The following is a 17,521-nucleotide window of genomic DNA, read 5'->3' as shown; positions in this document are numbered from 1 at the left end:
TTTTTTCTGGGGTGGGCAAGGCTTTATTGGAGCCGCTACTGCAGCAGGGGAGGAGGGCACGGCAACTCACTCCAGTATTCTTGTCTGGAGAATCCCGGGGATAGAGGAGCCTGGCGGGCTACAGTCCATAGGATCTCCCAGAGTCAGACACGACTGAGCTTATTAACACTGAAGCAGTGGGGAGCAAGAGCAAATAACAGGTTCCCTTGCATGCCTACTCCCCAAAGAGAGCAAAGCTTGTTCCTCATATGGGGTGAGGGCAGGGTGTGTGTCCAGGGGTCGAGCTGGGGGGAGCTGGCTTAGGCATTTTGCCCACCCCTCTGGTGGTGTTGAGTGCAGAGGCACGCTCAGGACCCTGCTTTTGCTCCTGACACCCAGTTTTTGCTCCTGGCTCTTCAGAAGTGGCAGTAGGGGATTTCTGGTCTCTGTATCTTTTGTCCAGAATTTGCCCCAACCGCTTGCATGCACATGGTTATTTTTAACCCCATACAATTTCTTTGTATTTTGTTGCTCGAGAAGTGGTGTGTATAGGTGTAAGCATTGTAGCAACTGGAGCAAAGGGTCCCAGCCTGTCTCATTCCCCTGGAGAGACTCTATACCCTTGTTCTTAAGGGGTATGGGGATGGAGGTCTTTTCTTATGGAACTTCTTCCTGCTAGATAAGGGTCAAAGACCCGAGCCTATCCTAGAGGTGTAGAAAGTTCCTCCCTGACTGTTCTAAGGACCTGTACGGACCTAGGCCACTCTCCACTGGATGTGATTGGAAGGGGTTTGGGGATACAGTTCTATGTGACATGATAAGTAGGTACTGTTGCTTCACAAAGTCTTAAGACCATAGTTTAGATAACCTGTATCCACCGGGAAAAATGTGCTGTGTCTTTTAAACAGGAGATGAATGCACCATCCTTTCGTGTGGAGAGAGGGGCAGAGGGGAAGATGCTTCTCCATTACTACTCTGATAGAAGCGGTCTGTGCCACATTGTACCAGGTATGGCGGTGGCTTAACCAGACCCAGAGCTGTGAGATCTATGGAGTAAGGATGTCTTTCCCCATAGATTCCCCAGGATGAGTAAGAGTCGGCTGTGGGTAGGAAGTTCGTAGCCTGACTTTTTGCTATCGTGACCATAACTCCCAAAGTTGAGCCTTAAAATAAGTTTGCAAGTACCAGATGAAGGGATGATTTTCGTTTCAGCATTTTCATCATGGGAGTTTTCACATAATTGTGATAACTGTGCATATTATTTTGTACACTTTTGTTATATTCAGTATTATAGAAAAGGGATCCTTTCAAATTTTCACAGTCTTTATTGTTTTTCAAGATTTTTTTTTTTTTTTTGCTGTGGATCATTTTTAAAGTCTTTATTGAATTTGTTACAATATTGCTCCTGTTTTATGTTTTGGTTTTTTGGCCAAGAGTCATCTTAGCTCCCAGACCAGTGATCAAACCCACACCCCCTGCATTGGAAGGGAAAGTCTTAACCACTGGGACCTCCAGGGAAGCTCCTCACAGAGTCTTTAAAGCCACGTCTTCAATGGCTGAATCATATTCTATATCATAATTAATAGTCACCTATTGTTGAATTTTCAGTGGATTCTACTCTTTTGCTATTGCAAACAGTGCTGAAATGAACATCTTCATGCATGCTTTTCTGAAGTTTTGTATTAAAACCCTGGGATAGATTCCCAGAGGAACACTTTAAAAAACATGATCGTTAATACTTTTATAGTTGACTTTTTCTTACATTTTCTCTAGTTTATTTAATGAGTTGCATGCCTTCCTGGAAAAAACAAACCAATGAATAGATGCCAAACTAGAAATTAGAGTGGTGGGAATATATTTAGTACCTAGTTATAGAAATCGCCACCTTTAAGTTATTATTTTTAGTTTATTAATCTGTCATGTGCTGCCTGCTTTGACACAGGGCCTAAGCTTGGTGGACTTGGGAATATTTATCAAAAGTTGTATAACTTGATTTGCTTTAAGATTTTGCCTTCTGCCATCCCTCACCTGCCCTTCTGCTGCAGGGATCATTGAAGCTGTGGCCAAGGACTTCTTCGACACTGACGTGACCATGGACATCCTTGACGTGAATCAGGAGGAGGAGAGGATGGGGAAGAAGGAGCATGTAGTGTTTCTGATTGTGCAAAAGTCCCACGGACAGATGAGAAGGGCAAAGCCAAAGGGATCACAAGACAGTCAGGACAGCCAGAGAGACCGAGAGGTACTGGGTGTGCTGTGTTTTCAGAAAGCACAGTTTCTCTGGGGAGCGACCAGTCTCAGAACAATCGATGCAAAGAACTCCACTTCTAAAAGTGGAGTTAGTGTGGGGTGTTCCAGTCTCAGCCCTGCTGACATTCTGGACCAGATAATTCTTCGTTATAATGGGCAGTCCTGTGGGAGTTTAGCAGCATCCTTGGTCTACTCACTAGATGATAGTGGCACCCAGCTCCCCCCACCACCCAGGTTGTGGCAATCAAAAATGTCTCTGGGCACTGCCAAGTGTCCTCAGGAAGGAGTGGGAAACAAAGTTACGGTTGGTTGAGAACCACTGGGCTAAGGTCATTTGAATAAAAATTGGGAGGGTCTTTGGGAATGGACCTTAGCCTGGAACATTTTTGCCTGTTAAAAAACTATCAACGTAAAGGCCTTGAAATTTGGAGCTCGTGGCTTATTTTGCAATTCCCATGATGCAGATTGACCTTTCAAGTCCTGAGTGCCCATTTCTGCAGCTGGGGCCAGACTGGGGGCTGGAGTGAATTCAGAAGCCTGCGATTGGCTGCCTCGATTGCAGCTTGTGGAGTGACTGTTACCAGTTTAGGTACCATATCTACCAGGTGCATGGCTCTCTGTGTCCACAGAGCTCATAGAGAAGTCTGTGATTCCTGGAGCACACAATGTCTGCATCTCAGAGTGTTCAAAGCTTGCTTTGCTCACTGCAGAATCTTCTCCCACAGGAAGAGAAGTCACCAGGTGATTTTCCTGTCACCAACACCACCCCCCTTGAGATTTTATAATCTGCTGCCTTATATAATGGTGCCTTTGGTGGAGAAACAGCATGAGGATTAATTGGATAACAGCCTTGGGGCTTATGAAATCTTGCTAAAGTTGACCTTGCATTGGCCCCATTGTTCCTCTGGCCCCATCCTAGCCAAAGGGGCTCATGCACCTCCTGTCACATGACCAGTCACATGACCAGTGGTGTATGCTTCTCTCCCTGCTATCTGCAGACCCCGGAGGCAGCTTTCCTTAGGATGAAAGAGAAATATTTGAGTGTCTCTATTCATGCCGTGAAAAAGTCCCGCTGGGAAGTTGTGAGGAACATAGTCATGTTCGGAAAAGGTGAGTGGGCTCTTCTCCTGACCTCAGCTCTGAGACCAGGGTAATTGTTTCCTGCACACAAATGGGCCAAGTCCTCTGTCATCAGGATGTCACTGATTTCTTTTTCAACCCTGGATTCATCTGGTTTATTAAATCAATTGAAAGAATTTTAGAGGAAATAATCTAAAAGAGAGGGGATATATGTATGTGTGTAACAGATTCACTATGGTGTACAGCAGGGTGGCTCAGATGGGAAAGAATCTGCCTGCAATGCAGGAGACCTGTTTAATCCCTGGGTCTGGAAGATCCCCTAGAGAAGGAAATGGCAACCCACTCCAGTATTCTTGCCTGGAGAATTCCTTGGACAGAGGAGCCTGGCGGGCTACAGTCCATGGGGTCACAAAGAGTGGGACACGATTGAGCGACTTTCACCCCACCTTGTGACAGCAGAAACTAACACATTTTAAATCAACTATACTCGAAGAAAAAAAAAAAAAAAGACTTTTACTGAGAAGCAATGGGAAAGAGATACGGACGGTTATCCTGTCCTTTGGGTTAGGGTACAAGCTGGTGGAAGACCCACCTGGCGTGAATCCTGAGGATGGTCACTGATTTCTGCAGAGCTTGGATTTGGTGGGCGTGGATTATAGCTTCAAAACACTAGCTCTAACTTGCCTTCCTTTGCTCCTTTCACTTGTGCTGGGGGTGACACGGAGGCACAGTCTCCCCTGCAATCAGGGGAAGCTGCTGGAGGGGAGACGACTGAGCTCCCGTTGGTGACTATGTTGAAGAGGAGGCAGATGAATGTTGACGTATCAATAACAAGAGTTTGTCGCAGCTCCTCAGGCCTTCGGGACTGCGAGGCATTTCTGGCCCGGAAGTCTGTAGATAAAAACCATGATGTCCAGGAGTGTGAAGGATAGTGTGTCGGGACCCAGGATCGCAGAGTTCTGGCCGTGTCCCTGGGGAGCCTAAGTGCTCCATCTTCCAACTGTGAAGCGAAGGTATCAGGCTCTCGAAGGCACGACCCCGCTGATATTCAGTCTCATGATCAGCACCTAAGACCTGAGTCAGAACAGGGGGCTGGAGACCCCTGGTCATAAACCATGGGTCATGATGACATGTGTCTGGGAGAAGATCAACTGCGCTCAAAGGACTGCATTTTGAGTCCTTCAAGCCTCCGCAAGCGAGTCAAACATGCAATTGACATCCTTTGTCTAGGAGATTTTCATATCAAAAAGGCTCCATTTCGAATCTCCACACCCTGCCAAATAGGGCTGTTGGATGAAATTTTCATGTGCCACCCAAAACTGTCAGTCTGCAGAGCTCCATGGCAAATGTCCCTGACGCCGGCCGGGCGCGCACGCTGCGCTCAGCGAGCTCATTGTCTAGCTGTCAGCGTTTCAATGCCGGCCCTGTTTTCATGGCAAGACACACTCAATTGGCCCAGGAACCCTTGAGCGGCGGGCAGAAACTTGGCAGGGGGCAGGGGAGCGCTTCTCAACCTGGTAGCAAGTTTTCTGTTTGTTTTAATTTGGAAGCAGAATTGCCGCGGCCATCTGGAGATGTTGAGGGAGCTTGAGATGCTGAGGGGCAGGACTGTGCTTTGCCGGGAAAACATTTGAGATAGTCTCTGGGGTTGGTGGCCCGAGTGTTGTCTGTGAATGAATGGGATTCTTTTTCTCCATCCAGGGCATCTCAGGGACACCTTTGAGCCGATTTATCCCGAGCGGCTCTGGATAGAGGCGAAGACCTTCTGCACTGCTTTTCCCTTTCACGTGATATTTGATGAATCAGTAAGGGGGACTTGTCTCTCTTGAACGGGGGATAGGCTGGGGACGGGAGTAAGTCTCATAGTCTTCGACAGCTGGTGGAGACTTTCAAGTCCCCGAGGAGTACCCAGGGTTTGGGAGGCTAGGATTTAGCCTGGCAGGACTGCTTTTCATTGTGGCATCTTCCAAAAATGAGAATGCAGCATCTTCTTGATGGATGCGGAAGGGAGCAGTTCTAGGGGGTTTGAACCAGTGGGTGCATGAGCAAATTTGCCATTAGAGAAAAGAGAAAGGACACTGAAGTCACTCCAGCAAGAGGCAAAAGCCCACAGCAGCAGTGGCAGGGTGGAATTCTAAATGTGACCACTCCCCGTCTTTACGGCCACCATGGATGGCTCAGTTCCACCAGGCTTGTCTTTCTGCATCTTGAAGGAGGAGGGAGAGGCCTGTACCCACTGTTCTGTGGGAGGGGTGGTGGACAGTGATCATTTAAGTGTGGTCAGTTTCCTTGGATAAAAGTGATTGATAAAATTGAATTATAAACTCATTTAAGAGCAAAATGAATTTGGTCCCCAAACTGCCAGTTAAAAATGCCTTCAGCCATTCTGACTTCCTCTGATATTTATGTGAATGCATATATATGTCACATGATCCCTTACCAGTAGATGCTGGATACAGATTCTGTGATGTTTGAGTAAACATCACATGAGGGTCATCTCTGGCTGCAGAGAATTTGTGATCTGAGAAAATCAAACACCCCTGGGTGAAATAACTATACATTATAAAGCTATGTATTGTGACTTTCCCCCAATGCCATGAGGATATTAGTATTAATTATTATTATTACTGCTACTATTAATATTTAAAATTCTGATCTACTTAAACACTCCCTTTCTTTTTAGGTTTTGGGCATAGAAATAGACAATTTAATGACCCTTATTCCATATAGTTAGGTTGATTTCTATAGCCTGACAGAGTGAAGTTAATTTAAGTGTTCCTGGATAACTTTGGTTGGCATTGGACTTTCTATGTAAAGGACACTTACTTTGTTTTTTCCTTCTGTGTGTTTCCTGGAGATGGCAGTGAAAGGTGACCCCATCTCCATCATGAATTCCCTTCTTCATCCAGATCTGGGTGTCAGGTCCAAGCTACAGAATTTTCTCGTTCCTTTATTAGTTAATTCCAAAGAGACAGAGACAAAGACAGAAGAGAGGACTAAAGCTCGGAAAGAATTATTATCCCCATGGACAGCTTTAACCTCTTTCTTGGGAGCCAAGAAATGAATGTGCTCTCAGGCACTCCCATGCTGTTCTTTCCTCTTTCAGAGGTCAGCTGCAGGTTTGCCTTTTAAATGTTTCATTACTACCGTGGTGTTTATTTCATTCCCTTCACCCCTAGCAAGTCACACAGCATGGTGGGGTGCGTCATTTCTAGGGGAACATTTACTGTTCGGGTTGCTGTCTCTTCTGCGGTCTAACGTGTGTCCCCTGTGGATAGCTGCAGGTCAAACAAGCTGGAGTGAGCCTTCAGAAGTACGTCCCGGGTCTCCAAACCCAGAAGGTTCAATTAGATGTGTACTTCTCCATTGTCCATCCCCAAGTCACCTTCAACATTTTCAGCATCTGCAAATTTATCAACAGTCAATTTGTCCTGAAGGCGCGCAGGGAGATGTTGCCTGCAGCCTGGAGAAGTCAGCCCGCGCTCAAACTCTGAGGTAGTAACTTGCTCCTTCCTGGTTGCTGTCTGCCCTGGGAGACCAGACAGAAAGGGAAGAAGCAGTTTTCTAATTTCCTCAAAAAAGTTGGCTAAAAAGTGGGGGACTACATTGACAGCAGCGTATGTTTTTTCCATTTGGCTTCACCTGGTAGCAATATATTTTATTTCTTCAAACCATGTCTAGTTTAGGCATAAAGGAACTCTGATTATATTTACATGTAATTATAAAGTTCTGGTTTTTGTTACCAGAATTTTCAGAATACAGGTGGTACTATTTGTACTCAAGTAGTGGTCTGTCCTTTATATGGTAACGTGATCATCTGCCCTACTGTTATAATAGGGCACACATTTTTGTTTTGACTTTGTTTCAGTTATAATAAAATTTACAGAATGTGAAGTTTACCATTTTAACCCTTTTTCAGTGTACAGTTCGGTAGTGGTAAGTGCATTCACAAAGTTGTGCAAACACCACCATCCATCTCCAGAAGTTAATCATCTTGCAAAACTGAAACTCTGTGCTCATGAAACACCAACTCCTTGTTTTCCCCAACCGCACATCCTGACAACCACCACTCTGCTTTCTGTCTCTATGAATCTGATTAATTTAGGTACCTCATGTAAGTGGAATCATGTAGTATTTGTCCTTTTGTGGCTGTCGTTTTTCACTTCGCATAATGTCCTCAAGGTTCATCCATGTTGTCACATGTCAGAATTCCCTTCCTTTTTAAGGCTGAATTATTATTATTCCCACATGTATAGACTATACTTCACTGATTCACTCATCTGTCAGTGGATCGTTGCGTTGCTTCCACTTTTTGAATAACGGATAATGCTTCTGGGAACATGGGTATGCAGATGTTTCATTGAGTCCCGACTTTCACTTCCTTTCAGTTTATGTCCGAAAGTGGAATTGCTGGATCATATGGCAATTCTGTTTTTAATTTATTGAGAAACTGCCATACCCTCTTCCATAGCTGCTGCACCATTTCATATTCCCATCAGTAGTTCACAAGGGTTCCAGTCTGTCTACTTTCTCATGGATACTCGTTCTTTTCTGTGATTGTTTTTTTTTTTTTTAATAATAGTATCCTAATGGGTATGAAGTGGTATCTCACCGTGGTTTTAGTTTGCATTTCCCTAACAATTAGTGACGAAGGCAATGGCACCCCACTCCAGTACTCTTGCCTGGAAAATCCCATGGACAGAGGAGCCTGGTAGGCTGCAGTCCATGGGGTCGCTGAGGGTTGGACGCGACTGAGCGACTTTACTTTCACTTTTCACTTTCATGCATTGGAGAAGGAAATGGCAACTCACTCCAGTGTTCTTGCCTGGAGAATCCCAGGGACCGGGGAGCCTGTTGGGCTGCCGTCTATGGGATCGCACAGAGTCGGACACGACTGAAGTGACTTAGCAGCAGCAGCAACAATTAGTGATGTTAAGTGTCATTTGTATATCTTCTTTGAAGAAATGTCTGTTCAAATTATTTGCCCATTTCTCAATCAGGTTGTTTGGATTTTATTGTTGTGTTGTAAGAGTTCTTCATATATTCCGGATATTAACCCCTTATCCTTTGCAAATATTTTCTCCCACCCTGTGGGTTTTCTTTTCACTCCGTTGATTGTATTGTTGGCACATAAGCTTTTAATTTTTATATTCTCCAATTTACCGATTTTTCCTTTTGTTGCCTGTGGTTTTGGTGTCACATCAGAGAAATCATTGCCAAATCCAATGTCATGAAGCTTTTCTTATGATTTCTTCTAAGGGTTTTATTGGTTTAGCTCTTACACTTGGTCTCTGACCCATTTTGAATTAATTTTTTAACATGCTACAAGGCACACATACTTTGAGCTTCCTGTAGGACTAGTAGGTATTGTAGGCATAAACACAGGCAGAGTGGTGGGGACATCTGAGGGGAAAATGACATGTTCTGGGAACCCTGATTGAACTTTAGAGTTTATGATGGGAGAGAGGCTGGTGAGATGAGCTTTATCCTGTAGCTGGAGACATTTTTTACGTGTCTACCGCGATCAGATTTGAGATTTAGAATGGTCATTCTGGAGCCACGTGAAGGATGGACCAGGGGTGTTGAGAAGATGGAGCCTGGGAGGCCAGGGGATGCTGCCCCTGGAGAGCAGGAGGGAAGCTCAGAGTGCTGAGTGCAGCCAGGCAGGGACTCTGGGGTGGTGACAGGGGAACAGACTCATGAGGGAGTTAAGGCAGAAATTGGTGACTGGATGCACAGGTTAAAAAAGAGAATATTTGGGTAATTATTAGCTTTCTTGCTGAGATAACTGGTTATAAAGCTGTGATTAAGGAAAGATGGTATTGACAACTTGAGTGCAACTTTGTCAGTTTGAGTCACTGCTGTATCCTCTTCCACACCTACAGCAGTGTGCCCGAGTCATGGTAGGAACTAAAAATGTCTGTGATAAAAGAGTTAAGAGAAGAGATTTGTAGATGGGACTAAAGTGAGCCCAGTTGGAGACATCCATGTATAAACACCTAATAGACAATAATAAGTCATTGTAACAAGGACTGTAAACTGTCCCAATTTAGAGGGCAATTTGGCAATATGTATCAAAAATCTTAAAATGAGCATATTTTTGCCTAAGAATATATCTTTTAACAAAATAGCCACAATTATGCACAATGATGTACTTTAAAGTAATTCACAATATATGGAATGATGAAATAGACAAAATATAATCAATGTTAGCTTATTGCTTAAATATAGTACACAGCAAACAATGACACCTATCTATATTTAATGCTATGAAAGAATACCTATTACAGAATTTAAGTGAAAAATTGAGATTACTCAAAGAAGATGGCTGATAATTCCATTTTGGGGGAGTAAAAAGATATACCCCCAAATTGTAACAGTAATTATTGGTGGTGTGATCATGGGTGATTTTTATTATTTTCTTCCACTTTTTTGCATTTTCTGCAGTGAATGTCTACTGCTTTTATAATAAGAGAATAGACATCAATTGTTAAAAGTAATAGGTATCTTGAGCCCAGGAAGCAAGGTTTTTCCACAAATTCACTGTGGGAGTGCAGTTGGGGCGTGCTGACGCCAGCATCTAAGGGATGAGTGAAAGTCCTAAAGGAAAGATGGAAAGAGGTAAGAGAAATCTAAATGAAAGAAGGGTCAGAAAAGTCCCCAGAAGTGAGATAGATTCCAGGAAGCAGGATTAGCTCTACGCCCTTAAATGGCAGAAGGGCCCAGCGAGGAAAACACTTGTGTTACAGGAGAGGTAGTTTGGAGGTCATGGACGGGAGTCCCTTCAAGGTAAGAAAAGCAGCCGTGGAGAGAGCTGCTGTGGACAGAGCAGGAGTGCAGGACACGGAGACAGACAGAAAGGAGAGGACTTTGAGGACCTTCGGCGGAGAGGGGAGGAGCACGACTGAGCGAGCAGGGCGGGCCACGGGGGTGACGGTCGGGCGCCATGTGACATGCCGCCTTGTCCCATCTGTCTCCCGGGCGGGAAGGCCAGATGATCTGGATGGAGCCCCTGCGTTGCATGATGTACCTGTGCTCCCCCAGGCTCCGCAGCCTGCAGGAGCTGGAGGAGCGCCAGATGCACCTCTCCGACATCGCCCCCCACGACCCCACCAGGGACCTCATCCTTCTCAACCAGCAGCGCCTGGCAGAGATTGAGCTGTCCAACCAGCTGGAGAGGAAGAAGGAGGAGCTGCGGGTCCTCTCCACGCACTTGGCCGCAGAAAAGAGGAAGACCGAGACCTTGCTGTACGCCATGCTGCCTGAGCACGTGGCCAACCAGCTGAAGGAGGGCAGGAAGGTCGCCGCAGGTGAGGGGTGCCCGCCCCACACAGGGCGCCTTGATAGCTGGGGGCGCCAGCTCTGAAACCAGGAGGATCAGGGTTTGGAGTCTGTCTCCATTGCTTGTTAGCAACTGTGGTCTTGGACTTGTTACTTAAGCTCCATAGCCTAGCTTTCTTCTTTCTACCTTGAGAATAATAATACAGTGACCACATAGGGTTCTTCACCACAACTGGAAATGACGTGGTAATGAAAGTGTCAGTGGCTCAGTCGTGTCTGACTGTCTGTAACCCCATGGATTGTAGCTGGCCAGGCTCTCTGCCCATGGAATTCTCCAGGCAAGAATACTGGAGTGGGCAGCCCTTCCCTTCTCCAGGGGATCTTCCCAATCCAGGGATGGAACCTGACCCAGGTCCCCAGCATCCCGCATTGCAGACAGATTCTTCACTGTCTGAGCTACTAGGGAAGCTGATACATTCACGCTAAATAAATGAAGGGATGTCCCTAAGGACCATTCTGGGAGAGCAAGCTTTTTCTAGAGGGAAGAAGGCCATGTTCATTCCAAACTCACTTTCCGCTGGTCACCAGCGAGTGTTCATTTCACCAGGCAAGCATGGGAAGCTGAATGCCAGGGTGCTGTCCTGGGTGCTGGGACTCAAAGAAGCTTATAGTCTTGTGAGTTTGACTGGTACCTACAGAATACATTAATGGGGTAACCGAAAAAAAAGGAAATTTATGTGCATTAAGGAAAAGTTATCTTGCCAGGATCTCTGTTAGATAGGTTATATATGCTCTCTCATTTAATTTTCTGAACATTTCCGGAAGGGAGGTGTTATTAGCTAAAATGGTGGAGCAAGTTCACTCCAGTTTATGAGTAAAAGAGCAGGAAACCCATCAGAAGTCCATTTAACTCCAAATTTCGTCCTTCTTTCCCCACCATGGAAGTTACTCTGGAAACATAGATAACACAGAAATTCATGGTTTATAAATGTCAGAAGAGAAAGAGACAGGGGTTAGGTGTGGGGGTGAAGGCTGATATATAGTGTGTGGTACCTGAGTTGGGCCACCTTCAGTTCTGCAAAAAAAAAAAAAAAAAAAAGGAAAGGCATTTCAAGAGAACAGCATAGCAAGAGTCAAGGTAAGGCACTCCGAGGGTAAACACGGCAGGGTGTTGTGCCTGGCACACAGGGGTACATGGTGGAGGGTTGCCTGCTGAGTTCTGAGCGGGTGCACCTCTGGGAATAATCTCCCCTCCATGGAACTCTCCCTTCCCTTCGTGTCTCCTGTGGTTCAGGCTTTGCTTTAACTCACCGACCTCTCTGTAAGCAGTGCCCACCCAGACCATCCTGACATCCCCGGTGGTCTGCACACCCTATTAAGTGTTTGCACTCTGTCTGCTTCCCTAGACCAGGCACTCCTTATGGGCAAGGACCCCTGTCTGCTTCATATCACACGATTCCACCAGCATGATGACCAGCTCATAACAGACATGCAACAGATGTCTGGTGGGTGGATGGTGAATGGTGATGCGGACCTGGCTCCTTCTCCCTGTGCCACGGTCAAATTTGGTTCCTAAAGGCTACTTGAATCCAGAATTAAAAGAATTGTTATTCTACATCCTTGGCTCTGACACCTGGTTTATGTTGCAGGAGAATTTAAAACCTGCACGATTCTCTTCAGCGACGTGGTGACGTTTACGAACATCTGTGCTGCCTGCGAACCTATCCAGATAGTGAACATGCTGAATTCAATGTACTCCAAGTTCGACAGGTTAACCAGCGTCCATGAGGTCTACAAGGTAAGCGTGTGGTGCCTTGGGCTGTGTGTGTCCCTGTGTGCCGGGGCAGGGTGCGTACCTGGTGTTGGGTCTTCATTTTTCCTCTCCCCTCACTAGTCTAGGGTTTGGTGTGGATGCCAGAGGGGATGGGAGGAAGAGCTAAAAATTTAAATTTTTCAAAAATCCTTCTATACTGCCCAGTGCTAAGGTTGCCTTCAAGAGGCATACTGAATACTATGCCTTCATTTCAGCAGCAAGTCTAACCTAAATGTGTATCTAATATATGCATTACATGTGGATCTAATAGACAGCTTCGTCCTCTCTGGGACTTGCCTCTGCCAAAAGCAGAAAGAACTTTTGGCTTCCTCGTGGCACCTCCTGAGTTATTTTTTTTCTCACCTCACCCTCCCTCATGCTCCTCACACCCATAGAAAATAACCACCAGCTTTTAATATGGTCCTTCCATCAATGTGTGTGTGTTAGTCGCTCAGTTATGTCTGACTCTTTGTGACCCCAGGGACTGTAGCCCACCAGACTCCTCTGTCCATGGGATTTTTCAGGCAAGAATACTGGAGTGGGTTGCCATTTCCTTCTCTGGGGGTGGGGGGCGGGCAGTCTTCTCAACCCAGGGATCAAACTTGGTTCTCCTGCATTTACAGGCAGGTTCTTTACTAGAGAATGACCAAAAAAAAAAAATGTAGTGTTATATTTAGCGCATTAAGAAAACCCTCTGAATTCCCTCCTATTTCCCCCCTTATAGGTGGAAACAATAGGAGATGCTTATATGGTGGTGGGGGGTGTACCAGTGCCTGTTGGAAGCCACGCTCAGAGGGTAGCGAACTTTGCCTTGGGGATGAGGATTTCTGCAAAAGAAGTGATGAATCCTGTTACCGGAGAACCCATTCAGGTAAAGAGCAACCAAGTTCTTTGCTTAATACCAGTTACCTCACACAATATAGTAGAATTCTATTAGTCTGCTCGGATGGCTCCTGGGTATGTGACAGTAATTAAAATGGATCATTTCTCCCAACTCGTCTCTTCTTTTGCATACATTAAAGTAACAGAGATATTAGGGTGTTATTTCCTCTGCTGCTACTGCTAAGTTGCTTCAGTCGTGTCCAACTCTGTGCGACCCCATAGACGGCAGGCCACCAGGCTCCTCTGTCCCTGGGATTCTCCAGGCAAGAATACTAGAGTGGGTTCCCATTTCCTTCTCCAGGTTATTGCCTCAGCTTCTCTCAAATTTGAGAAGAGGCTTCAGAGTTCGGGGTTATGATGGGGTTAACGCAGGCTTCCTTTGTCCCTAACCCTGGCTTAGTGGATTTCCATCCTTAGGAAGCCAGCTCATTTCCAATTCCTGCCTTTTTGCTCGAGCATTTTCAACAAGTGGTTCAGGTTGACTAAACAGCCAACTTCTCTTTGCTTAGGGAAGTTGTGTATCCGACATGCCGTCTGACGGGTTCGGAACTCAGGCTGAGGTGTGAAACTGCCTCCAGCCAGCAGGCCAGACACCATGGTGCCGTAAGATATTCACAATAGCTTTCCCTCCAGCACGTGGCCACGAGCGAGACATCTGCTTGCCTTTCTCACAGGAACACAGGAAGCTGCTTTTCCAAGTATGGAAGTTTGTTCACACTATAAAAGTTGGACGCTTTTGATGATGAAAAGTAAATGCCGTCTTCTGTCTGCTCGGCTGAGCCCAGCGGTCTCGAGGTGGTTTGGAACAGAGTCTCTGTCCTCTAAAAATCGAAGTCCCTTCACAGCTCCTGTCAATCAGATCTGTGCAATCAACTAAACAACCAGCTAAAAACAAAGCCGGCTATAAGATGGAGTAGGATTTTCCCTAGCGATAGCCCCTGTATAGGGGATTCTGAGATGTGCCACATTCACCATCACCTTAACGATTTAGAGGCTGAGAAGCACTGCAGGTACTGGCAGTGGTGTCTGTGGCAGTCTTCAGAGCAAAAGCTGGTCACACGTCATGTCCGTGATACTGGCCCATTGCAAACACACAGAGACAGCTGTTGTATAAAATCCCCAATGTCATAAATAAAAAATCAGGAAGGGAGGTAATGAGAAGAGAAGAGACAAGAAGGTCAGAAATGAGATAAGTGTTTTGGTTAAAGAATTCTAATGAAAGCCATGCGCACATTTGTGCATGCTAAATCCTTTCGGTCATGTTCAACTCTGTGTGACTCTATGGACTGTAACCCCCAGGCTCCTCTGTCCATGGGATTCTCCAGGCAAGAATACTGGAATGGGTTGCTATGCCCTCCTCCAGGGGATCTTCCTTACCCAGAGATCAAACCCGGGTCTCATGTCTCCTGCACTGGCAGGCAGGTTCTTTACCATTAGGGCCACCTAAAAACTTCCAGTGAAAGCCACTGAAGAATATGGAAAATACACTGTTGTGTAAATAGAGTGTCTGTTTGTGAAAGAGGCATGGCAACAGAGATGGTAATAGCACTACACCAATATGATTGAAAATGAACAATGAATTCCTGGAAACTTGCATAGTGGACTTACCAAGGGGGAAAAAAAAAGAGGAAAAGATGTTATCAATTCTAAGGATAGAAATAGGGAATAGGGACTCCCCTGGTGGTCCAGTGGCTAAGACTTCGTGCTCCCAATGCAGGGGGCCCGGGTTCAATCCCTGGTTAGGGAACTAGATCTCACATGCAGCAACTAAAGATCCCATATGTGCAACTAAGACCTGGCATGGCCAAATAAATAAATATTAGAAAAACAAGAATAGTGACATAGGAGTCTCATTAAATATCTATCAGAAACTGCATATCATGTGAGTTTATTTAAGGAAGTAGAGGAAAGGGCTGGAGACATCCTCTCCCTTAAGAAAATTGTGCTGCTACTTCTACAGTTTTAAAATTAATACTCATTGAGCTTTTTCATTCTGTCACTTGTAAAGCCTATAATCCACATTTGCTGAGGTCACCCTTGCATGAAAGTAAGGTGCTTTAAAGGATTCAGAGAAACGAGTTTAAAACCTTATTTTAAGGAAAAGAAAATCTGGCATGGAAAGATGAAAAAGACAAGTAAACCTGATTGGGATGTAGAAAGCTGCAAGAGAATTCTGTTTCCACGTGCACGCTCAGTTGTGTCCGACTCTTTGTGACCCCACGGACTGTGGCCCACCAGGCTCTTCTGTTCATGGGATTCTCCAGGCAAGAATACTAGAGTGTGTTGCCATGCCCTCCTCCAGGGGATCTTCCTGACCCAGGGAATGAACCCAAGTCTCTTTGTGTTTCCTGCATTGAGGGCAGATTCTTTACTGCTGAGTCACTGGAGTAGTTAAAAAAAAAAATCACATAGCAAAGAAATAGAAATGAACCAAATTCCAGAAAGTGGCAAGACCTTTCAAGAGGACACCCATGATGGTTCTTCCCCAGGAGACAGTAGAAGAAATAAGCCACCAAAGGGGAGACTAAGACGAAACCCACCTAAAGTTTAGTGACATTTTCATGGCCACCTTGGAGCTGGAATGACGGGTTAGAATCCCAAACAGCTCGACTTTGATAAGTTCTAGCCACAGAGTCTCTACCCACTTACCAACATTTTCCCCAGAGATCTTCACAAATGCATAGGTTCATTCGGTCAAAGGCTATGGATAGGGGAGGAGACCTGAGAGAGAGCTCCAGTTCCAGAAGTATACGGGGCCTTCCCCAAACACAAGTTGCTGGCCCATGGAAGAGTATTGTTAGCGAAAGAGAACCATGACACATTACTCCAAGGTACGTATGGAACTCATATGCTGATGCTTTAATCCCTGCTACCTCATGAAGGTGACTGAATTGGACTGCATTGGCAGACAGGGCCGTATAAGAGGTGAACACATCAAAATCAGGCTGTTAGGGTGAGTTCTACTCCAATCTGACTGGTGTCCTTAATAAGAAGAGAAATCTGGAGACAGGAAGAGATACCAAGGATGTGTACACACAGGGAAGAGACTGAGAGAACACAGCAAAAAGGCAGCCAGCTGCAAGCCAAGGAGAGGGACCTCAGGATCAAACTGGCTGACACCTTGACTTGCATTTCCAGACTTCAGAGCTGTGAGAAAGTAAATTTTTGTTGTCTAAACCACTCAGTTGTGGCATTTTCTTGGCCCCAGCGGACTAATATATTCATCAAAAATTTAGATGTCTGCTTATTAAGGAAAAATGTATATATAAAGTCACAGAATGGGAAAAAATATTTGTCCTTGTGATTCAAGAGTTCCATTTCTAGATATTTTCCTAAGAAAAATGAAAAATGTATGTCCACAAAAAGATCTGTATGAGAATGTTCATAACAGCTCCAAATGGGAAATAACCTAAATGTTCGTGAAGAGAAGACTGGACTAATACATTGTGATGTAATTCTTACAACAGAATAGTATTTAGCAGTAAAAGAATGAACTGCTGATACATATAATGTGGGTGAATCTCAAAAACATGGATTTTGATAAATGAAGTCTGATACAAAACAGAATATGCTACCTGACTTCATGTATGTGAAGTTGGAGAACAGGAAAATTCCTCCTGGGGAGAGGAAATAAGAAAGTGGTGACCTCTGCAGGGAGAGATGGAACTTAACTGGAAAGGGACAAGATAATTTTGCAAGGTGATGAAGACAGTCTGTGTTTGATTTTGATTGGTGGCTCAGGGGTATTTGCCAAACCGTTGGAGCTAAATACCTTGAAGTCTTTTTTATTTTATGTAAATTATACCTCAAGAGTAAAAGCAAGGGTATTTGATGGTCCCTTTTCAGTCCGGTTCTCTCTGTACAGATCAGAGTGGGGATCCACACGGGACCAGTCTTGGCAGGTGTCGTGGGGGACAAGATGCCACGGTATTGCTTGTTTGGCGACACTGTGAACACAGTCTCTCGGATGGAAAGTCATGGGCTTCCCAGCAAAGTGCATCTCAGCCCCACGACCTACAGGTACCACTTATTCATGCCTCTCTTTGCCCCTTCTTCTCCCAGAAGGTACAGAGTGCCTCACAGCCATCAGATGGGGGCAGTATACTTCCAGCCACGCTTACAGGGGACCTTGAGGCAGACAATTAATGTTGTTGAGCCTCTTCCATGAGATAATTTTTCCCCTCAAAGAACATGTGGTCCAGTTCAGGAACTGACAAATTATAGTCAAGGGCCGTT

The 17,521-nt window shown here is 45.3% G+C and overlaps 1 protein-coding gene across 1 annotated transcript in view; it reads left to right on the top strand.

The window, feature by feature from the left end:
• LOC147361485 (guanylate cyclase soluble subunit beta-2-like) overlaps positions 1–17,521 on the top strand; it is a 61,351-nt gene that overhangs the window by 30,902 nt on the left and 12,928 nt on the right. The window contains 9 exon segments of the mRNA XM_086330775.1: positions 888–987; positions 2,025–2,221; positions 3,228–3,339; positions 5,011–5,114; positions 6,588–6,804; positions 10,299–10,619; positions 12,240–12,388; positions 13,128–13,274; positions 17,151–17,305. Coding sequence (XP_086186901.1) covers positions 888–987; positions 2,025–2,221; positions 3,228–3,339; positions 5,011–5,114; positions 6,588–6,804; positions 10,299–10,619; positions 12,240–12,388; positions 13,128–13,274; positions 17,151–17,305 — 1,502 coding nt within the window.

Source organism: Bos grunniens, chromosome 12 (genome assembly GCF_055505025.1).
Source record: "Bos grunniens cultivar Pamir isolate PY7600 chromosome 12, Bosgru_T2T1.0, whole genome shotgun sequence".
In the NCBI taxonomy this organism is placed as follows: Eukaryota; Metazoa; Chordata; class Mammalia; order Artiodactyla; family Bovidae; genus Bos; species Bos grunniens.
The sequence above is the reverse complement of the archived record's forward strand: the minus strand, read 5'-3'. Positions and strand labels throughout refer to the sequence as shown.